Source organism: Schistocerca americana, chromosome 1 (assembly GCF_021461395.2).
Source record: "Schistocerca americana isolate TAMUIC-IGC-003095 chromosome 1, iqSchAmer2.1, whole genome shotgun sequence".
Taxonomy (NCBI): Eukaryota; Metazoa; Arthropoda; class Insecta; order Orthoptera; family Acrididae; genus Schistocerca; species Schistocerca americana.
In genome coordinates this window covers 963,885,666-963,910,265 of record NC_060119.1, presented here as the reverse complement: position 1 = coordinate 963,910,265, position 24,600 = coordinate 963,885,666, and the positions used below count along the sequence as shown (strand labels likewise).

At 43.5% G+C, this 24,600-nt stretch overlaps 1 protein-coding gene across 1 annotated transcript in view; it reads left to right on the top strand.

Annotated features, from left to right (window-relative positions):
- The window catches only part of LOC124548252 (discoidin domain-containing receptor 2-like), a 939,799-nt gene that overhangs the window by 539,388 nt on the left and 375,811 nt on the right, over window positions 1-24,600 (top strand). The window contains exon 3 of the mRNA XM_047125161.1: window positions 20,972-21,077. Within this exon, the coding sequence (XP_046981117.1) occupies window positions 20,972-21,077 (106 nt within the window). The remainder of the gene's footprint in view (window positions 1-20,971; window positions 21,078-24,600) is intronic.

Genomic DNA, 24,600 nt, shown 5'->3' with positions numbered 1-24,600 from the left:
TCTCAAAAGTAAATACATCACAACATATAAATGTTATTTTTTGCATTTGCAAGACAAGGCAAACACAAATAAAATGTAGATCATTGATTTACGAGTCGTTGAGTGAGTCCCCTTACCTTTAATTCCTCTTCCCCTTCCAGTTTGTATCTAATACTGTACTTTGCTACATCCCTTCTCTGTTCCGAGTTAAGCCTCTGTAGAACTAAAGACATATTTGCTAATTTGACCTTCATTGAACCTTTCCGTGACCAAGAATAATGTATTAATTTACACGTAAAATTTGCGCTCTTTTTAAATATTAAATCAAGTACTAGGGTTCCCATGAAAAAAAAAAAAAACACTTTAATTTCTACATCACTTCGAAAGTCGCTCTCAAGGTCACGACCATTAGCAGCAATACGTGACCCTCTTTGCCACCAATAACTTCTGTCTATAACATTTTGCTTTACTTCATCTCTAGCCCGAATTATTCCCCATTATGGATTAAAATGGTCCACCCTGCATACCCGGCAAGACACTGAACACTGCATGATGGATTACAGTGCAGGTGACTTTCTGCTTTCTTCTACTGAAGTGGTGCAAGGGATAATTTACAACCTATACAGCTTGGTACACGCGCTATCTCATTTCTGTTATCCTCGTGGTTCTTACCTGTGATATGCGATGGAAGCAAGAAAATTACTTTGTCTTCCTCGAATACTCCTTTAAATGTAACTCGTGGCATCAGCGTAAAAAAAGCGATTTATTTCACAACACTTTACATAGCAAAATTACACTGATAGCTAGCAAACAAGCCTAAAGATTCACTCATAAAGCCCGTAGATGTGCCAAAGTCCAGTCAGCCATCAGTCAAAACAGAAGAAATAACCACAAGTGTCCTAAATCGAAGCCAGGTAAAACGGAGCCCTTTATCAGCGAAATTCGGACTCGAAAGCACAGCCCTGTCCGAAGTGATGTTGCTCCGCTGGGCGAAGAGTTATTATATTAGCCTTGTGACGTCCGTGATTCTGCTAATTTCCTGACCTGGGGCATCTCGCAGCGGTCGGTGAAGTCTTTGGCAGCGATGATCTTAGGCCATCGATCTTGCGTTGTACCTATCCACTAATGTTTGTGCCAAAGATTATTTGAGCGTACCAGCTACGGTTGCTTATAGGCTGATACGATCCAAGCGGGATGTTCCTGTATCCGACCGTTTTTTGGTATCACGTCTAAGCGAATAAGACTTCAAACAGGAGAGCAGTATAGCATTCTTACTGTCAATAGCGAGACCTTTAAAAATGAACCAGACTCTCCCAGAATCCTTTCAACAAATGTTAAGTCCTCTCAATTATTAATGTCACATATTACTCCTCTTTCATATTATTTCACAATATTATCTATAGTTACATGAAAATACGTAACCCAGCAAACGGAACGACTAGATGGCGCTGAGAGTAAGGCATTGGAAGTATTCGTAAGGAGCGGGTTTCAAATCTTCACATGTCCGTCCAAATTTAAGCTTTTTTCCAAAATCGACAAAGAGGATTGCCAGGGCGGTCGCCTTGAAAAGAACACGGCTCATTGCATTTCCCGTTCATTCCCCTAAGCAAGCTTGTAATTCCTCTCTAATTGCTTCTTCATTGTCGAGGCACTAAATCTTTTTTCGACGAATGCATTATTTGTGAATATCGCATACAAGACGCCATCGCGGCCCCTCTGTAGCACTCCAGTGTTCGGTGTCCTTATGGTATGGTTCTGATAGACGTCGAAGGAATTCAGAGGTGCCGTATACCCCAAACGAAAATGTATTCAGAAGCGCTAAAATGGTAAATTTCGGTATAGTAAAAAGAACCAGCTTCACCTCTCGTAGACGATGAGGTGTGTAGGCGCACAGCACATTGTCGGGTTGAGTAGGAAATTTGGCACTGCCATGCATCTACGGCAGTGGTGTTACCTAAATCGTTGACGTTCTTATTCTAGTGAATTAAGGCTGCAGTTATATACTGGTAGGTTATAATTAAACTTCAGCTACTCAGAGAGATACAGTGTTCTCTTTAATTATCGTATGGCAGCGAAACTTGGTACATGTTCCAAGTTGTTAATGGTGAAAAAAAAAATTAGTTCCAATTTTGACCGCCAGGTGCAAATCTGGCGCTATAAATGGAAGAAAGATGTATAGAAATGTTTCCATATGTAATGGGTTAGGAACTGGACGTGTACAGAAAAGGTCAAACAAGTGATAAAGGAATAATGTTGATCTTATTATTACCTCCTCTTGCACAATTCGTTCAGTATGAGCACCGGAGACGTCGACGAGATGTTGTACAGCGCCAGATTCATCCCTAATGGCCAAAGTTGGAACTATTTGTTTTTCAGCGCAAACCTGTTCCGCATTAACGCATTAGTGCATATACCAAGCTTCGCTGCCATATGATACTTAGAGCCCACACTTTACATTTGTGAGTAGTTGCACTAAAATTACAAACACTCGGTATTGAAATTACTGTGCAAAATTACAAGCATAAGACTAATAACTACAAAGTGGGACATCACCGAAAGGAGCTGATAGTATGACTATGATCACAACATAGCCAGTGTGCAAAATAGAAGAGTCTTTTGACAAAATTTAACTTTTTGCAACCGTGAGCTTATCTCGATGGCGCGCTAAAAAGTAATGCTTCCGAAAGTTATATGTGAAAACTCTTAAACCTTTTAAAATAAAACAAAGGTTATTAGCATTCTACATCTTAATCTTCATGTCTACATATTTTTTTCTCAACATAGTCACCCTATCGACGAACATATTTCTCCAGCGAGAGACCATTTGTTGGTCCATCACTATACAAAATTTGACTTTGTTGCGGAGCCACAAACATCACCTACGCATGCACCGCTTCATCAATATCAAACTGAAGTCCTTGAAGGTGCTTTTTAAATTTTGGAAACACGTGAAAATCCGATGGTGCCAAGTCAGGACTGTATGGAGGATGATAGGTACAAGCGTCGGATTGCTGCAGTTGTCGCTGCGCTCACGTGTGGTCTATCGTTTTCCTGCTTAGAAGAACGTGTTCTTTGTGTGGACGAATTCTTCAGATTCGGAACTCTATTAAAGCGCGCTGTTTCTCACGTACTGACATAGCTACGTTACACGCCGCTGTTACATGCTACAGTTACGAACCCTTTAGCGGCAGAGGACCGCAATATGTAGACATGAAGAATAAAAAATGGAGAATGTTAATATCATTTGTTTTGTTTAAGAAACTTTAAGAGTTTTCAGATAAAAAAATTGGCTGCTTTACTTTCCAGCATGCGCTTGTAATAGCTGTATAAGTCGGTTAAAATGTTGGTGGGATTTACGGCGACATTAGTTCTAACACAACGATGCCATCATGTTATTCAAACCTTCGGATTGAAGACAGCACAACCTTCCAATACGCGAATATAACAGCGAATAGTGACTAATGTGATACACAGAACCATTGGTGAGGGACGGAAAATAATTTTGGAACAGCTAACGCTAACTTGTACAGTGTTGTTATTCTGTTCCACTGTTACAATCACACCTTGATTAATGTTGTGAAACACACCAGAACTACAATGAATGCCCAATTGGAAAGAAGACCTTGCTGTAACGGTATTTTATGTAATCCCAGTAGGTGAATGAGATTCCCAGTTGCACAAGCGAAGTTAACGGCTTCGCAGCAATTTCCTTATTTCTGGACAGCTGTTTACACATTGAGAAGCACGACTGATTCCTCCAGATCAGTACAAAGGGCTTGACGCGAAGGGGACATGCTTCACAAATGTATCGCAAAATGAAAGAGTTCTAAGGAGAGCAGTGTCTCGCACGGCGCACAATATTCCCGTGGTATCAACGTTATGAGGCGGGATGTGTGACCCAGAAAACCCTTGAGCTACTTTAAAAATTTCTTTGGGAGATCCTTACATCAGTCTTCTGACTCGTTTGATGCGGCCCACCAAGAATTCCTCTCCTGTGCTAACCTTTTAAATACCAAAATACCAATTGCATCCAAGATCCTCACTTATTTGTTCACTGTCTTCCGATCTATGTCTTCCCCTATAGTTTCTACCCTCTATAGCTCCCTCTAGCACCACGGAAGTTACTCCCATACGTCTTAACAGATGTCCTATCATCCATTCCCTTCTTCTTGTCGATGTTTTGCGTATATCCCTTTCCTGGCCGATTCTGCGGAACATCCTCTCATTCCTTACCTTATCTGTTCACTTGATTTTCGACATTCGTCTGTAGCACCACATCCAAAATGCGTCGATTCTCATCTGTTCCGGTTTTCCCACAGTCCATGTTTCACTACTATACAGTACTGTGCTCCAAAGTACATTCTCAGAAATGTATTCCCCAAATTAAATCCTATGTTTGATGCAAACTTCTCTTGGCCAGTAAAGCCCTTTTCGTCAGTGCGAGTCGTCTACCTCGTGATCCCCAATTCCGAGGCTCAGTTCCACGCTGTTCTCACTTCTGCCACTTCTCATTACTTTTGTCTTTCTTCGATTTACTCTCACTTTATATTCTGTGCTCATTACAGAGTTCATTCCATTCAACAGATTCTATATTTATTCTTCATTTTCACTGACGACAGCAGTGTCTTCAGCGAATCTCGTCAGTGACATCTTCAATTTTTTGGTCCTGTCCTCCTCAGTTGCGCGTAATACTACGGTGTGTTGATGATTTTCACTTATGGACCGTCTGACAGCAACTGAATAAAACACAATTTTAGTGCCATACGCGTTTCGCCTTTATTTTCTGCAAGGCATCATCAGTGGCAGGTTGCGTAGACAGTTTCTTATATATTACGCTCCTGTTACATTTTTGGTCTTATTCTTCTTCCTATGAGCACCAATTTGCTGTTTTTTTCTGCATTCCACAGCACTATGCACTGAACGCTTTTTTTTAATGCAATGTCGTCAGTGACATCCTTTCGCCTAGAGCTTTATTCCCACTCTTGAACCTTTCTTATATTTTCGTCATTGTTTCTTCGACATATAGACGTAACAGTTCGTACGAAAGACTATATTCGTGTCTTATACCCTTTTTAATCAGAGCACGTCGTTCGTGATCGCCCACTCTTATTGTTCCCTCTTGGTTATTGTACGTATTATATACTATCAAATGGTTCAAATGGCTCTGAGCACTATGGGACTTAACTACTGTGGTCATCAGTCCCCTAGAACTTAGAACTACTTAAACCTAACTAACCTAAGGACATCACACACATCCATGCCCGAGGCAGGATTCGAACCTGCGACCGTAGCAGTCGCGCGGTTCCGGACTGCGCGCCTAGAACCGGTAGACCACCGCGGCCGGCTATATACTATCCGCCTTTCGAACATCTTGCACCGAAAGAGGGGTAATATGCAATATGCAGGATGATATTTTCCACCGTGTATAAACTCCAGGGATTGATCTGTGAGAGGATACGGAACAAAAAGAGGTCTAATGAACTAATGTCCGGAAATATATACACTCCTGGAAATTGAAATAAGAACACCGTGGATTCATTGTCCCAGGAAGGGGAAACTTTATTGACACATTCCTGGGGTCAGATACATCACATGATCACACTGACAGAACAACAGGCACATAGACACAGGCAACAGAGCATGCACAATGTCGGCACTAGTACAGTGTATATCCACCTTTCGCAGCAATGCAGGCTGCTATTCTCCCATGGAGACGATCGTAGAGATGCTGGATGTAGTCCTGTGGAACGGCTAGCCATGCCATTTCCACCTGGCGCCTCAGTTGGACCAGCGTTCGTGCTGGACGTGCAGACCGCGTGAGACGACGCTTCATCCAGTCCCAAACATGCTCAATGGGGGACAGATCCGGAGATCTTGCTGGCCAGGGTAGTTGACTTACACCTTCTAGAGCACGTTGGGTGGCACGGGATACATGCGGACGTGCATTGTCCTGTTGGAACAGCAAGTTCCCTTGCCGGTCTAGGAATGGTAGAACGATGGGTTCGATGACGGTTTGGATGTACCGTGCACTATTCAGTGTCCCCTCGACGATCACCAGTGGTGTACAGCCAGTGTAGGAGATCGCTCCCCACACCATGATGCCGGGTGTTGGCCCTGTGTGCCTCGGTCGTATGCAGTCCTGATTGTGGCGCTCACCTGCACGGCGCCAAACACGCATACGACCATCATTGGCACCAAGGCAGAAGCGACTCTCATCGCTGAAGACGACACGTCTCCATTCGTCCCTCCATTCACGCCTGTCGCGACACCACTGGAGGCGGGCTGCACGATGTTGGGGCGTGAGCGGAAGACGGCCTAACGGTGTGCGGGACCGTAGCCCAGCTTCATGGAGACGGTTGCGAATGGTCCTCGCCGATACCCCAGGAGCAACAGTGTCCCTAATTTGCTGGGAAGTGGCGGTGCGGTCCCCTACGGCACTGCGTAGGATCCTACGGTCTTGGCGTGCATCCGTGCGTCGCTGCGGTCCGGTCCCAGGTTGATGGGCACGTGCACCTTCCGCCGACCACTGGCGACAACATCGATGTACTGTGGAGACCTCACGCCCCACGTGTTGAGCAATTCGGCGGTACGTCCACCCGGCCTCCCGCATGCCCACTATACGCCCTCGCTCAAAGTCCGTCAACTGCACATACGGTTCACGTCCACGCTGTCGCGGCATGCTACCAGTGTTAAAGACTGCGATGGAGCTCCGTATGCCACGGCAAACTGGCTGACACTGACGGCGGCGGTGCACAAATGCTGCGCAGCTAGCGCCATTCGACGGCCAACACCGCGGTTCCTGGTGTGTCCGCTGTGCCGTGCGTGTGATCATTGCTTGTACAGCCCTCTCGCAGTGTCCGGAGCAAGTATGGTGGGTCTGACGCACCGGTGTCAATGTGTTCTTTTTTCCATTTCCAGGAGTGTAGTTTCCATGCTAGAGACCATTTATTCATCATACGCTGTTACAGAGACTGCGGTCTAATATGCTCTGTACCATGCAGCCACAGTTACGGTATGTGTTGAAAATGGTATCCATATGCCTCAACGCATGCGTGTACGGGCCATAGCACGTTCTGTCTCACGCGTTCGTATCGGCCAGGCTGCATCCAAACAGTGTTAAAGGCACCGTGAATACGCCGCTCCAGTGTCTCCACATCTGGAATGAGCTCTGCATACACGATACTTTTGAGATGGCCCATGACCAAAAATGGCACGGTTTGAAATCCGATGTACGAACAGGCCATGCACCTGACCCCCTCGTCCGATCCATCGACCAGGGAAGGCGCGATTGGGTGCGTCCGGACGTTAACAGCAAAGTGGGCTGGAGCATCGTCATGTAGCAGCCACATAACCCGTCGAATCGTCAATGGCACTTCTTCCAGCAGGGGAGGCAAAGTCACCCACAAGAAACGCTGATCGTTCCGGCGTGTTAGGCGATGAGGAAGGAAGACTGGTCCAAAAATGCGGTCTTCAACTATCCCGGCTCACACATTCCGGCTGCACCGATGTTGTTTATTCGCTGTCACCATACCACAAGGGTTCTGCATACTATCCCACAGATGACTGTTATGAAAGTTGAAGATACCACTCCGCGTAAAGGTAGCCTCATCCCTGAATAGGATGAATGACGCAAATCCCGGAATCATGGTTGCCTCATGAAGGAACCAGTGACAGAACTGCTCCCGACGAGGAAGCTCTGTCGCTAGTAAGTCCAGCAAACGCTGTAGGTGATAAGAGTAGCATCAATTATCAAATGGTTCAAATGGCTCGGAGCTCTATGGGACTTAACTTCTGAGGTCATCAGTCCCCTAGAACTTAGAACTACTTAAACCTAACTAACCTAAGGACATCACACACATCCGTGCCCGAGGCAGGATTAGAACCTGCGGTCGCGCGGTTCCAGACTGTAGCGCCTAGAATCGCTCGGTCACTCCGGCCGGCGCGCAGCAATCATCATGGAGAATATTCCACAGATCGTCTGGCTTACGCTGTACTGGCGGGCCAACTGTCTAGTACTGGAAAGGCTGTCGCCTTCCAGAGTGTAAATCACATTTTCCTTCAAGTCTCATGTCCGGACATTTCGGGAACGTCCTTCATGACTTCCTGCTTGCTGAAACGACCCTGTCTCAGACCAACGGGGAAACGCTGTTGCTGACATTGAATGCTGTGGTGGTTGTCGGCGGGGACAGGTCTCCTGATACAACCTTTATGCCCGGCGTCCGTTGTCATTTGCCTTTCCGTAAGTAAACACCATGTCGGCAGGCTCTCTATTCGAATACGAAACCATTGTGTACAACGCTGTATTACATACACTACTACGTGGGTGTACGAGAGTAGTGAATCGGACACAACATTACCATTTACTACGGCAGGAAAGGACGCTAGGGCAAGACGTATGAGGAACAGTGCCACCCTCTAGGAGGAAACTACGCATGCTGTAACTGTGGCTGCATGGTACAACGCGTATTAGACCGCACTGTCTGTAACAAAGTATGATTGAATAAATGGTCTCTAGCATGGAAACCAAGCATTTGCAGATATAAATTCATTAGACCTTTTATTCTATATCCTTTTATCGATCAATCCTTATAGTTTGCACACGGTGGGAAGAATAACCCTATATACAACAGCCAAGAGGAAACAATATGGGTGGTAAACCAAGAAAGAAGTGCTCGGATGTAAGACAGGGATGTAGTCTTACGCCCCTACTGTCCAATCTATAATTCGAAGAAACAATGACGGAAATAAAAGAAAAGTTTAAGATTGGAAATAAAATTCGAGATGTAAGGATATCAGTAATATGACTAAGGTAAGAAATTCTGCTACCTGGGCAGCAAAACAACCCATGATGGACTTAGCAACGAGGACATAATACTCAGACCAGCACTGGAAAAAACGGGTTCCTTGCCAAGAGAAGTCTACTAGTATGAAACATAGGCCTTAATTTATGAATAAATTTCTGAGAATGTACGTTTGAAGCACAGCTTTGTATGGTAGTGAAACATGAACTATGGGAAAACCGGAACTGAAGAGAATCGAAGCATTTGAGATGTGGTCCTGCAGATGAAACTTGAAAAATAGGTGGACTGATGAGGTATGCAATGAGCGGGTTCTCCGCAGAATCGACGAGGAAAGAAATATTTGGAAAACACTGCCAAAACAGGGACAGGCTGGTAGGATATCTCTTAAGACATCAGGGAATAAATTCCACGTACTGTAGAGGGTAAAAACTGTAGAGGAAGACAGAGACTGGAATGTATCCTGCAAATAATTGAGGACGTAGGTTGCAAGTGCTACTCGAAGATGAAGAGGTTGGCACAGGAGAGGAATTCGTGGCGGGCTGCATCAAACTAGTCACAAGACTGATGAATCAAAAAAGAAAAAAAGCTCCGCTTGGGCTGCTGCTCAGAAACGACGGCAAGAGAAGAGATAGGGTGTTGATCAAATTATAGTCAAGTCGGTGAGAGGAGACCCCTGATAGCTTCATAGTGCTTGGTGCGGCTGCTTCGCACGTCAGCGTCAATCAACCACATACTGCGAATTCGTGTACACCTCTACGGCAATGTCTCAGCGTTGTCGCAACTCTATAGGCGACTACTGCTTTCGTCTGCAGCTATTGGCACCTCCCAGTTGAACGCTAGTAGCCGACTGCCCTATGCAACGTCGCTGCAGCTGCATCCGTCGCGGGCCGCGCCTGTTCCCCTTTAGGAAGGCAGCCCGCGGCACTGCAAAATGCATGGAGCCTGGCGCGGAGCGGCGCCGCGCTGCCCGCCGGTGCAACGGGGGCGTCGCGACGCCCGGCGCCTGCCTGACGCCCGCGCCTCGCGCTTTGATGTCGGCCGCGGAATGCGAGGCTGCCCTTTGTGTCCGCGGCGTGCCTGCGCGTGCCCTGCCGCAGTACCCAGTCGCCAGTCTACCACACGCAAGCTGTATCTTCATTGCTGACCCGCGCATTTTTCACGTTCCTTCCGTCAGTGTTGTAATTGACTGTATCATTACTTCCGAATTCTCCTGTGTAACGCTTCACTCAACATTATTTCTTGACTTCCGGAAGGTGGTTCATATGGTTCCGAGCACTATGGGACTTAACTTCTGTGGTCATCAGTCCCCTAGAACTTAGAACTACTTAAGGACATCACACACATCCATGCCCGAGGCAGGATTCGAACGTGCGACCGTAGCAGTCGCGCGGCTCCGGACTGAGCGCCTTAACCGCGAACCACCGCGGCCGGCTCCGGAAGGTGGTTCCACGCCGTCAGCAAATAAACATCGGTAGTGTATTTCCCTTTGCTTCACCTGATTTAAATTCCTCGCTTTACTTTTTTGTGTTCATCTTACATGCTCCTTTCAAGACACTGTTCATTCCGTTCAACTGCTCTTCCAAGTCCTTTGCCGTCTCTGATAGAATTGCAATATCATCGGCAAATATCAAAGTTTTCATTTCTTTTCTCTGAACTTTCCTAATGCAAATTTTTCCTTGGTTTTCTTTGCTGGTTGTTCGAAGTACAGATTGAATGATATCGATGATAGGCTACGACTCTGCCTCACTCCTTTCTCAACCACTGACTCCTTCTCATACCCATCGACACGTACAATGCCATCTGGTTTCTGTACAAATTGAAAATAGCCAGCCGGCCGATGTGGCCGAGCAGTTCTAGACGCTTCAGTCTGGAACCGCGTGACCGCTACGGTCGCAGGTTGGAATCCTGCCTCGGGAATGGATGTGTGTGATGTCCTTAGGTTAGTTAGGTTTAAGTAGTTCTACGTTCTAGGGGACTGATGACCTCAGATGTTAAGTCCCATAGTGCTCAGAGCCATTTGAACCATTTTTACCCCCGCTGCCCTGAGATTTTCAAAGAGAGTATTCCAGTCAATGTTGTCAAAAGATTTCTCTTCGCCTTCGAATGCTGTGAACGTAGGTTTGCCTTTCCTTAACCTATCTTCTAAGAGGAGTCGTAGGATTAACATTGTCTCTCGTGTTCCTCCATTTCTCCAAAATCCACACTCATCTTCCCGGAGGTTGGTTTCAATTAATTTTTCCATTCTTTCGTAAAGAATCGTGTTGGTATTTTGCAACCATGATTTATTAAACTGTTCGTTCGGTAATATTCACACCTGTCAACGCCTGCTTTCTTTGGAACTGGAATTATTATATTCTTCTTGAAATCTGGGGTTATTTCGGTCTTATACATCTTGCTCGCCATATCGAAGAGGTTTGTCGTGGCTGGCTCTCCCAAGGCTATCAGTAGTTCTAACAGAATCTCGTCTAACCCCGGGCCCTTCTTCCGACTTAGGTCTTTCAGTGCTCTGTTAGAGTCTTCTCGCAGTATCATATCTCCCACCTCATGACGTTGTATGGTACAAAATGCCGCGCGTTATTAGCCGAGCGGTCTAAGGCGCTGCAGTCGTGGACTGTGCGGCTGTTCCGGCGGAGGTTCGAGTCCTCCCTCGGGCATGGGCGTGTGTGTTTGTCCTTAGCATACTTTAGGTTAAGTAGTGTGTAAGCTTAGGGACTGATTCCCTTAGCAGTGAAGTCCCATAAGATTTCACTGACATTTGAACATTTTTGAAAATAGTACAAAATACGAGATCACGGATGAGTATGCCATAAAGCTTTATGAGACGTGCCTGTTAAGTAGCGCACTTACATGTAACTCTCGTCTTGACCACAAAATACTGATCGTACTCCGGATCAACAGTGATTTGTTCATACAATTTTGAATTGCGGGTAACTGCAGCCAAATGTCGCCATTTTTGTAAGAAAGCAAAAGACGCCGCTCTGGTTATAAAAAATGTTTTATGAAAACCACGACCGGTTTGACGCCAATTTAGACTCATCCTCAGGTAATATAAACTGTTTCTGCAACATTATTTTATTCTGTCCTGAGGTTCAGTGTTCCTTATGGTCGTGGCCGCACAGTCTACAGCTGAGGATACGGTACACTCCCGTTTTTATCAATTTGACAAACGCTTCTAGCGGGTTTTAATTTCTCACCGACGTGAAGGACGGGGAATGGCTTTAGGACAGCGTAAAATAATCTCATAGACACAGTTTATGGTACCTAACGATACGCCGAAATGGGCGTGGGACGGGCCGTCGTTTAAATAAAGATCTTTCTGCAGCCGGAGACGTGTTTTTGTCTTCTTATAAAAAGTGATCTGTTCCTTTGACAATGACAAATGCAATAACGCGTAAGGATGAGATAAATTGAATATTTTGTAGAGTTTCATTATATGAGCTCAGGGCCTAATGAAGCCACAAGTGACACAAGCCGTCGCTTGGGGCGCGGGGCCAAGGTGATAGCGACGCCCAAATGCAAGTCTGTAGTATCACTACTGGCAGCGAAAGCTGACACGAAGTAAGAATTTGGCTCTGAGCACTATGCGACTTAACTTCTGAGGTCATCAGTCGCCTAGAACTTAGAACTAATTAAACCTAACTAACCGAAGGACATCACACACATCCATGCCCGAGGCAGGATTCGAACCTGCGACCGCAGCGGTCTCCCGGTTCCAGACTGTAGCGCCTAGAACCGCACGGTCACTCCGGCCGGCAAGTAAGAGTATACAAGAGAATAGGGGGATGTGAGGTGGAGGGGACGCCAAATGGTAAGTCGCTTGTGTGGAAAACTTACCTCGAAGCAGCCCTGTACGAGCTTGCGGACAAAGATTTATTACCTCGTATCAGACAAAACTAACAAGTTTTTTTAGCGGCAAGAAATCACCAATGTAATGTTAATTTCTGGAGTATCCCAAGAGAGTGCTACAGGAGATTTAGTGATTACAGTGTACACAAACATTCTAGTGGGTAACATCAGAGGCTCAGTGAGACTGTTCTGAGATGATACTGTTGTCGATAACAAGGTAGCATCGCCTGAATTCTGTACCGAAATGCACGGAAACATGCATAAGATCCGCGACTGGAGCAGCGTTTGTCACTTGATCCTGAACGCAAATAAATGTAACGTATTGTGCATAAACAGGTGAAGAAATCCATACTTCTCGACTACGCAGTTGAGTTGCCGAAAAGTACTGGAAACAGCAACAACAGTAAAGTTTATGTGGAATGATTTATACTGCTGCAGTCACTTTTTAGTATTTACTGCAGCAGTATAAATTATTCCACATAATCCTATAATACAGTCGCAGACCTCAAACACCATGTAACATTGATAAATTTAAAATTAAACAGTTAAGTTCCTGGGAGTAACCGTTCGGAGTGACTTAAAGTGCAATGACCTGGTAAAACTAAAAAATAGATGGCAGGCTGAGATATACATGAAGAATCTTAAGCAACTGTAATTCAGTCTCGAAAGAAGTGGCTTACAAAACACCTGTTCGACCGATTGTTGAGTATTGCTCATTAATCTGGGGCTTGGATTAATGGGGGAGAGAGATAACATCGAACGAAGACTGGCACGCTTTGTTGCGGGATCTTTTAGTAGGCGCGAGAGCGTTATGGAGATGTTATACAAAGTTCATTGGCAGACGTTACCAGGGCTAAGTTGAGCATCACGGAGTGGTATAATGTTGGTATAGGGAGAGCGAACTTTCGAAGCTGAGGTGGGCAAGATACTGCTTCCTCCCATATACGTCTCGCGAAATGACCACAAGGAGAAAATCATAAATTACAGCTCATACGGTCTTTAATCGACAATAGTTTTTCCCACGCACCATTGGCGTATGGGACATTGGATTATGCCTCCACATCTAAGAGGCGACCGAAAAGTTTCCGTTTGATGGCGTTGCTGCAAGGATATGCAACGTAGCGCGACTTATGATTTAATTACTGGCTTGCTGTGTAGCCTCCTACTTGGCAAATTAATAAGGTGGTTTCTCTTTTCAGTTATATGTGTAGCCGGCATGTTTCTTTTGAAATTTTTATTGCATGGATGTAATGGCTTTTGATTTAAATGTGGTGGTAGACCCAAGGTGTGTACTGGTACAGAACACAACTTTTTTTGTTCACTTGCTTTTGATACATATGAGTACTTTTTGAGTGGTTTGCTAGTCAGAAAGCTTTTGTGATACTTCTTGAACAGATACTCTTGAGTCATCCTTTATGGTGTACTGCATCATCGCAGGCTAGTTGATGTCCTTGTGTGTTACTGTTTCTTGGCAGTACAAGATATATGGATGCATTCGCACATGAATGTTGTTCACCCTGAACAGTTCTTGTGGGGGTTTTTCATATGTTCTGCATATGTTATAGGCGGTGTTCTATATTTGGTCCTCTGTCACGTCTTGTACATTCATTTTATGTATATAACACAAGCGTGCCCCTCAACGGTTTACACCTCAGCTTTTTATACTTTGACACAACACATAGATCATGTTTCTTCGCCTAGTTGTTTCTGAGGTTGTAGTCTCTTTCATACATTTATCATTTTCTACAGTTATCTTGTCGTTCAGTAGGTTACTTCAGGGTTGTGCTGATAATGTATCGTCCGACTGGCCAATAAAAGTCATGGAATATCTCTTTAATGAAGTTATTAATAAATAGTATATTTGTGCGATGGAATGAGTGGAAATTCGTTATGATATACTTTAGGTATGTGACAATGGATGTATCTGTTCGTTCTACCAAATTATTACTGTCAGTTCACTTGTAGAGTCTTCTCATTCTGTTGTTGATCTGTCTTTGTGTTGCACGGTTGGTAAGTTGGTAACGCTGTTATCACTGTTTATGCATACAGACCTGAAGAGCCGAAACTGGTAGCTACACAATAAATGACAACATAAGAACGGCTGTAGGTGTTTCATTTTCTTACAATGCTTTCTTGTTTGTAATTCTGGTTGTGACATGGTGCCCAAGACTATCTTGGTGGTGCCTCAGCGCTGCCAGGAGGAAACATTAATTTCTTTTTTACATTAGCCCAGTTTATCTTTCTTTGGCGTAACACTACCCTAAGTGGTTGCTTCATACTGTTTAAACGTTAGTGCTGTGACCATAATCCGTCAGTCTATATTTTTGAGTGGCATATTGGACGAACTCAGAGCGTAATGTTTGGGAAAACCTTAATATAAAAATTATACATCCTAAAATAGAGATAATCAAAGATATTGCTGTAACATAAGCAGAAAATTAGGATCCGAGCTACTGAATAAAAGACGATTGAACTAAAACTTTCGAGGTCGGAACAAACCAGGAATGATTTCTGCTGCTGCTGCTAATGATGATGACAGTGATGGTCATGGTAGGGAAGAAGGAATAGCAGATTTTAACACCCCACAGACAACGAGGTCACTAGGGACAGAACACAAGCTCGAGTTGGGGAAGGGTGGGGAAGAAAATCAGCTGTGACCTTTCAAGAGAACCATCCAGGTAATTATTCTAAGCGGTTGAGGGAAATCAAGGAAAACCTAAATCTAGATGGCCCAATGGGGAATTGAACCGTCTTCCTCCTGAATGTGTGCTCAGTGTGGTAGCCACAGCGCCACCTCGCCCGATGACGATGATGATGATGATGATGATGATGATGATGATGATGAGTCTGTCAGGAATCTGTAAAGAACATTTGTTAATAGCGAAATGTGAACAACATGAACAACCAAGAAAGATGTTCGATAGGGATGCTTTCTTCCATTGACGCTACTTCAATACCTACACTGGAAACGTTCCACACCAGAAGAAAATAAGCTCAGGAGAAACGGGAACGGTCCACACTCTTCAAGAAAAAAGATGCATATTGCATTTTCTCTTGCAGAATTTGAAGAATAAATTAAAGATTTAATCGTCGGCATGAAGTTAATACAAGAAAAAATTAGTATCGAAAACTCGTACACTTGCAAAATCTGAATACCAGTTAATAATTTCCTGAAGGAGATGATTATTTGATGCTGTGCAAGAATTTACTTATTTTCAATTGCGTAATATTCTGATGATATCCACTTTTCCTTCTTCTTCTTCTTCTTCTTCTTCTTCTTCTTCTATTTAGCGTTATTCCCGTTTAGTGTGGGACCCGCTGTAATCAAGTTCAGTCAAATTTATTTCAATTAACTTTGCGGCCAGGTTCCCTTGCTGTCACCGCAGTCCTCAGTGACCCAAGGGAAGGAAGGGTGCGCCACCTGTCTGTGAATTGTCTAAACTTCAGTCTGTGTGTATGATCGCATTCAAACTGTTGACCGGCTCGGTAGCTGCGGGTTCAGCGCCCCATATTGCTAACCGAAGGGGTCTGGATTCGATTCCTGGCTGGGTCGGGGATTTTCTCCGCTCAGGGACTGGGTGTTGTGACATCCTCACGTTCGTATTGTCGTAACTGACTAGGATATCGTCTTTACTACACTGTCGTATTGTCTTTCCATTTCTGAGATCTCTGAGTGTGCACGGACTGACACCCAATAAATTGAAATAAAATAAATATTTCACCTGTTTGTGTATTCTATTTTTCTGAGGTGGAAATTGGGGGACCAGCCCAGCGTGTGCCTAAACGAGCATGGAAAACCTGATGGTATCAGTAAAAAAGAAAATTTTGGGCATTATTAACCAATCTTCAATAATCGGAGGAAGCTCCTAAGGTTGAGTAAGCATCGGTAAAAATCAAATGAATACTTTTCTCTGGAATATTTTGCTTCAAGAAATGGGATTTGGACGTTTTCAAATTCCGAAATGGAAATCTAGTGAAACTTCCAAAATGTGTTGCTACAGACAAACGGCAGAAATGTGGTGGTTGGACAAAGGAAGTTACGAGTGCATTGAAACAAATATGAGCATCATTATATACCTGAGTTACACTGGAAACATTACTAGATAATTGGGTTGAAACATACTACGACATGGAAATTTAATGAGAAAAGTATCTACAGGACAAGGTAAGAAGTAGGAAGACGCTAACAACGTTACTGGTTTTTCAAATAGCCTACGAAGTATGTAGAGCTTATAAACATGCACAAACAAAAAAACAGTGGAGAAGAACAGCTTTAAACCAAACCTTATAATTTGATGTAGCTATTCCATTATTTATGCATCTTCCACTTCCCACAGAAGAAAATATAGCTATCCACGCCGCCTTACAGAAAGCGTATGGTGTGTTGGTACATGTGAAGGTAATGGAAAATGTCTGTTCAATATTAACAACGAGAGGGTACGTCAGTGCGCACCGAAACGAACTGCGAACTTATGGAAGCTGTGCTAGTGTCCAAAATAATCCCTACACGCTGTTTACTCATTCATTTCGATTCAGGCTGAAAATTTCTTTTAAAAAAAATGTTATTTTTACTGATAGTTTCTATTTATTGATTTTTGCATTGGCAGTTGCTTTGCTTGGACTGTCTGAAAGGTTGCTTGAGAATCTGGATCTGTTGCAAACAATGAATCGAAACAGAAGATAATCTGACTGTATAATTTCCAGGACAGTGCACTGAGTCGGCTATAAAAGAAAACCAGATTCTACCTAAGTTCCCTTTAAAAATCGTAGCACTCTGTTTCATACTTATTTACGTCTCTGGCGCGAAATTTGACAAAACCTTAAATGATTTCTGGTCGAATGAAAAGAAGTCCCTTGAAATCTGAAATGTAACTTTTTCTCCTTTCGGCTTATCTGTGGCAATGAATAACGTTCTGGCAACTGGTCTCTGAAAACTGCTGCTGCCGCTACTGAAGGCTATTAAAAAGGCGCGCCTCATTTACTAAGTGGCAAACTAACTACAGATGAAGTCGGTGTGCAATGAACCCGTGTAATGTGTCTGCAATTTAAATTGCAGTTGTGAAACTTTATGTAGTGAATGACAAAGATTCGGAAATGGATGATGACGTGGTAAATTACGATTATGCCATTTCTTTTAAAAGGTGTATTTGCAATTTTAGAAAAGTCACTTTACAAAATTATTCTTTGTTATAATCAAGAATTGCATAGAAATGATATTACAAAATATACATACTCATCGTAGATTTCAAAGGTTCCGCTAATTGAGTTAATCTTTGTGAATTGTCGGTAATGTTACTTAATTATGAAGTGTGGACTTCTCTCTGCGTTGGAAACTAAATTGTTATAAAGGTGTGTAGGCAGCAGTTCGCACGCAATTAAATCAAAGAAAATGAATTATTACTTTATTATGGAGTTTTCATCAAATCAATCCAAAAGAAAATCTTTCTCTATCGCAGTAAAGATGTTATAAAATCAATTTCCTCAATAGTGATAAATTTTCGTCATTCTTGCCATGCAGATTTCTCGGCCGTGGCTCATTTCACGATTACACGATGCGGACTGTCTCTGCGACCAGCATACGTGAGTAGCGGTCGACGCAGAGGTGTTCCTGCAAACGCACAGTGTCGCAGATGCCATTGCGCGCTGTCTGAGACACATACTAAGAGCGACTGCCTTGCGTATATCCAAGTTATAAGCGAAGCTGATAGTGAACAGCCGGCCGGTGTGGCCGAGCGGTTCTATGCGCTTCAGTCTGGAACCGCGGGACTGCTACGGTCGCAGGTTCGAATCCTGCCTCGGGCATGGATGTGTGTGATGTCCTTAGGTTAGTTCTGTTTAAGTAGTTCTAAGTTCTAGGGGACTGATGACCTCAGATGTTAAATCCTATAGTGCTCAGAGCCATTTGAACCATTTGATAGTGAACAAATATCAATACCCCTTTTAAGACATTAGGATTTCCGTGTGTGAATGTGCTAGATGTGAACTTCAGCAGCTCAGCTGTTACCTTACCATCCGGCAGGATGAATTCCATACGGATAGTTTTGATCTGTTGAGTCGACTTTTTGCCGATATGGGTTCGTGTTAAAGGCAAATATCTTTCTGCGAATATCTCGATTTAATTGACTGACTTTTCGCTCTTCTAACATACTGTAGTAAAATAGGAACTGATCATGTAATGACGTTCGTGATTTTGTGAAACTGTAACATCGCCATAAGAGCACAGTAACACAGAAAACACGAGGCCGCGCGGGGTAGCCGTGCAGTTTAAGGCGCCTTACCATGGTTCACGCGGCTACCCCCGTCGAAGGTTCGAGTCCTCCCTGGGGCATGGTGTGTGTGTTGTTGTTAGTCTAAGCTAGTTTAAGGTAGATGAAGTAGCGTGTAAGCCTAGGGACCGATGACTTTAGCTGTCCCACAGGAACTTACTCCAAATTTCCAGAAAACACGAATTTCCGATGCAGGCGTACACTATGTGATCAAAAGTATCCGGACACCTGGCTGAAAATGACTTACAAGTTCGTGGCGCCCCCCATCGGTGATGCTGGAATTCAATATGGTATTGGCCCACCCTTAGCCTTGATGACAACTTCCACTCTCGCAGGCATACTTTCAGTCAGGTTTTGGGGAATGGCAGCCCATTCTTCACGGAGTGCTGCACGGAAGAGAGGTGTCGATGTCGGTCGGTGAGGCCTGGCACGAAATCGGCGTTCCAAACCATCCCAAAGGTGTTCTATAGGATTCAGGTCAGGACTCTGTGCAGCTCAGACCATTACAGGGATGTTATTGTCATGTAACCACTCCGCCTCAGGTCGTGCATTATGAACAGATGCTCGGTCGTGTTGAAAGATACAATCGCCATCCCCGAATTGCTCTTCAACATTGGGAAGCAAGAAGGTGCTTAAAACATCAATGTAGGCCTGTGCTGTGATAGTACCACGCAAAACAGAAAGGGATGCAAGCCCCCTCCATGAAAAACATGACCACTCCATAACACCACCGCCTCCGAATTTTACTGTTGGCACTGCTCACGCTGGCAGATGACGTTCACTGGGCATTCGCCATACCCACATCCTGCCATTGGATCGGAGTTTTCTTATTCAAAACATGAACGTCCGTTCTACAGCGTAACGGAGATTACGACATAAGTACAGGATCTTACACGTTTTCTACGTTTGCGGCCTGAAAAGTTGCTATTGAACTATTGTACGTCTGCAGTGACGAATGCTTCATTAAATAGCTAGTGTAGCATTTGTGTGAACCACGTCCTTCGTTTTACAGTTGTTGGTGCTGCGGTCGTGTAACATGCAGCTTGTTATCTTGTTGAGAGGGAATGCGTTGATCGCGGAAATGTCAAAGTGCCAGATCGGAAGCAAACTTCGGAGTACTGCGTTAGCTCCAGGAGGTAGTAGACATCTCTCTGTCTCTATCATTGGTAGTTGTATGTCTGCTTACCTTACGTCAATATTAGCCTTGTTAGCGACAAAGCATTCCTCGCAAACTCTGAGTAACTAACAGAACACAAGTCTCAGTAATTTCAGTGTAGTTCACCAGAGTAAAGGTTAAACCCGATTTCAAAATCAATCCAGCTAGTCGTCTTACTAATTGGCTTAAAGCCAACTTGAAGGGAAGATACACTCTTTTCAGTCTTAAACGTGAGAGGTTCAACGCGAACAGTCAGTATAGTCTTCTTTTCCAGAGCCTGTTTCTTCACACGCCAAAATTAAAGCCACAGAGGTCTCTCGTTGCTTGGTTTCATGATTTATCTGAACACTGTATGTAAGGAAGAAAGGAGAAACTTTCTCCACTCTTTTTACTTCAGCGCGACAATTAAACCGAAAACTTATGTGCATCTCATCTTTTTTTTCCTTCAACAGGCGGCAAAATTATCGGTTGTGTATTTCGGCCAGAAAAAAAGACGCTTCCATAATTTTACAACGCCAATGACAGATGGCAGCCAAATAATTTCGAGTTCAGTGCTAAAATATTGCAGCTGTCGTATGGAGTAATTTTGTTCAAAATAGCCCAGTTTTCGCAGAACTTTGTGCCATTTACCTCATTTTGAGACAAATTACTGTTGATGTTACCGTCAAGATCTAGCTCGTCCTCACCACATTCCGCACCAAGCTACAGCTGTCCTCGTTACATATCTTCACAACCACATAAAAAAAACTCTTTAGTTTTACGTCAAAGAGTAATGGGGGCTTATAACACAGGCGAAGTGCGCTGTCCGTTACACGTGACATGATACTGCCAACTATGGATTTAATCCTTGCTTGAAACAGTTAAATTTTACTTGTAATGCTGCATTTCAGTCCTGTGAGTACGACACTGGTGTTGTGTTTCAGAGCGGTGCGCAGAACCTCTTGGAATGGAGTCTGGTCGGATCTCGGACGCTGATATAACGGCTAGCTCATCACACGATTCCAGCCTCGTGGGCGCCAGGAACGCAAGGTAAGACTCCGCACACGCCGGACCACTGTACGCAACACCTGACATTCCATGAGACCCTGCAACCAGGTCCAGGGGATCTCTGTGTACACCATAGTACCTTACGCAGAAATCTGTGGATGTCCATGCCCTGCTTGGCATCTTGGGAAGACTCTCACAAATTATGTTTCGAAAAGCTTCCTCACCACTTGTGCACAATTCTTCATTTGTCGTGTACTGACAACGAATGACTTGGGACTTGATTAATCCATTAAATTTCGGGCATGCAGCCGCGCAAATAAAATTTCCTCTACCGATATTTCGGCCGCGTATCGTCCGGCCATCTTCAGAGCGAGTCACAGTCTTGTGACACACTCTGAAGAAGGCCGGACGATACGCGGCCGAAATATCAGTAGAGGAAATTTTATTTGTGCGGCTGCATGCCCGAAATTTAATGTATTCTTCATTACGCCGCGAGAAGTTGAAAATGCACATTGGGATTTGATTATTCGTCGTAAACCGTTAATTTGCCTATGTGTGGGACCACAGCCTTGACGTAATTTCTAAATGACTAAACTACTTTAATTTTCGCTGCACGCTATCAAATTCTTTGTAAAGATTAAATTTGTTGCATCATATATTACATTGCATTACTGGTCAATTTCGGCCCATGGCCACTTTCTAATGCCTGCAGTAGCACTATCGACAAAGCTATAATATAAAATACTTACTTAACATGGTTGCACTTTGCATATTACATTTACTGCTACACTTCCTACGGTTGCGCTTGTGAAGTATGCGTAGTATTTAGTACCTGGTAATCTTCTCTTTAGGGATACACACACACACACACACACACACACACACACACACACACATTCACAAGTCGTCGAAAATCTGCAGATGTTATCTTTCACATCACGTGCTGCATGTAGCAACACATTTTGAAGCACTTCATGTATCTGAAATGCTGCTGCCAAACGGCTCTTTTCCACAGACATAAATATAGTCGCTATAAAAACATGGGAACAGCCAACGGCCAAAGAATATGCTTGGACTATGACATTTTTTACACAGGGTCAAAGTACACCAGAGAGAGCAACAGCCGTCTGTCCTCAGCATTGCATGTAGTAAGTTTCATGTCACTGTTCTTAATAATAATAAAAAAAACATTACATACTGTATGTTAAAATGGCTTACAATAACATTACTAGTAAGAGTAAATATGCTCGTTATTGCTGCATAAATTATTTCGAGATTTCGTTAAAAAATTGTATCTTTGGTAAAAGTGATTTCTCGCGTTAATTAGTTTGTATGGTCTTAAAATATGAATAAAGTTGTAATTCTTCAGCTTCTCCCGGCGTACTTCACGACGAAATAGTTGCACTGGTGAACGGCCGAACGCCAGTGTCCAACCGGCGTATTATTTCGGCACCTCATAGCCTCGTGGTCGTTGCCCTACTTACGAGAGTTTATTTGCTTTATGAATAAGTATTCAGACCATGATGGAAATGGAAACTGAAGAAATTAACGGTACCTTAAGCTCACGACCACAAAATCCAACACCATACACTGCTTCAATTTTTCGGGTAACTAACAGCTAGAGATATAGTAATATACGAGAAACTCAAATATTCATGTTCTTAAAACATCAATTGTCAGATGTGTGAGACATGTGGTATACATACTCTGCAAGACAATTTTCAGCAAAACCATCTAATCAGAAAAGCAAAACGCTATATTCACTATAGCATAAAATAGTACCAAGATGTTACGAAAACTATGGAATACTATTAAAAAAAGATACAGTCAGAAATAAGCATAAAAACCGTTTGTGTGTACCAGCACAACACACAATCCACTCTCACCCCTGAAAACCCATCTTAGAACTTGATCAGAAATTGGCAGACTGTACCATATCACAACTATCTTATACATAAAGTTAGAAACATCTTCGAAAGACAGTGAATTAAAATAGCCTTCAAAACAAATGGTACAATTCAATAGAAGCTAAAGGCATTGACAGAAAAGAAAGATAAGTACAACAACATTTGAGGGATCTAAGAATTAGAATGCAATAGTTGCAGCTCGGAATATGTTGGGATGACTGCCAGAACTTTAATATTAGATACAAAGTCCACATCAGGGCACTGAAGTGTGAGTACATCCACTCCACTCTTATACAGAATACACAGTAGAAGAATAAAGAAGAGCATGACAAGTCTATGTCATAATAACGAAAGAAAAGACGTGTTCATTCTCCAGGAAGGGTATCTCATACAGAGAGCCATACAGAAAACTGAAAATATGCTCGATAACCAAAACTGCATTAATAGAATAACATAACTTATCATGTGTGTTGCGAACATCACAACAAGTGTATCCTGCTACAACACCACCCATCTAATGCAGCCCTCCCCCCTTTTTCCAGCGCCAAACCATCATCCCTCTCCACTGATATCCTCTACAATTTCCGTCACCCCCCCCCCCCCCCCCCCCCCTCCCAAATTAACAACCTAACAGGAAGGTCGAGTGCATTTCACAGCGATATTATGCGCGGGAACGGCCAAATCGTGATATGCGCTTGATTGAAAACCTATCAAAGAAGCTTGAGTCATATCGTGCTTACACAAGAACGAATGGACGTAAGTTACATAAAGCGATGGATACCTCTAAGTACTCAATTACAATCGTGTTTTTATAAATAACATAAATATTAAGATAACCTAAAAGTGGAAATAAAATATTCAATTCCAAAAAACAAAATATTTCTATAACTCTGCTGAATCAGGGAAGTGTTCTGTTAAAATTGTTGATACCTCGGGAACTGTAATTTCAGGAAAAATGCCTGGTCAGCTCACTCAAGCTACGCGTAACATGATGTCCTCAATTAGAACCGAGGATGGAAATATGTCGTTGGTTTAATTCTGGGAGGCTTTTAATACGAACCGATGTAAGATCTGACATTCGACTGGTAGTGAAGTCGGTAGTGGCCTTGTTGCAATCACAATCCTGACCTGAAGGGAATTTGAATCTCGCTCCTACAACATATAGTTCCAGTGCTCTACCCAATGTGTTACCATTCTTAGTTCTTGTTATAAGAAATCAAACACGTGTGGACGACATAAACCTGTCACTCATCATGGGCTATTTCTTTCCAGTTGGTCGTAGCGTTCTGAAGTCCTTGTTATAAATACACTATTGTACTCGCTTGATCTTATTAAAATGATAAAATGTATTCGAAGACCAACGACGCATGTAAACCTGAAATCAAACCAAATGAGCGGTGCTGGGTTGCCGCCTTAGAGCCGACGAACAAGATCCTCGCCTTTTTCTTTCATGAGTCATCAGTCGCTCGACTGGTTTCATTTTGTCCTCCACATCTGGCTGTCTTGTGATAATCTGTTCATGTCTACGTAAGTACTATCCCAAAATCCCCTTTGTAGATATTTTCCCCTTTTCTTGCTCCTTCCAGCGCCAAGTCTCTGGATGCCGTAACAGATGTCCCACCAACTAGCCTGTCTGTTCTTTTAGTAAGAGCCACCAT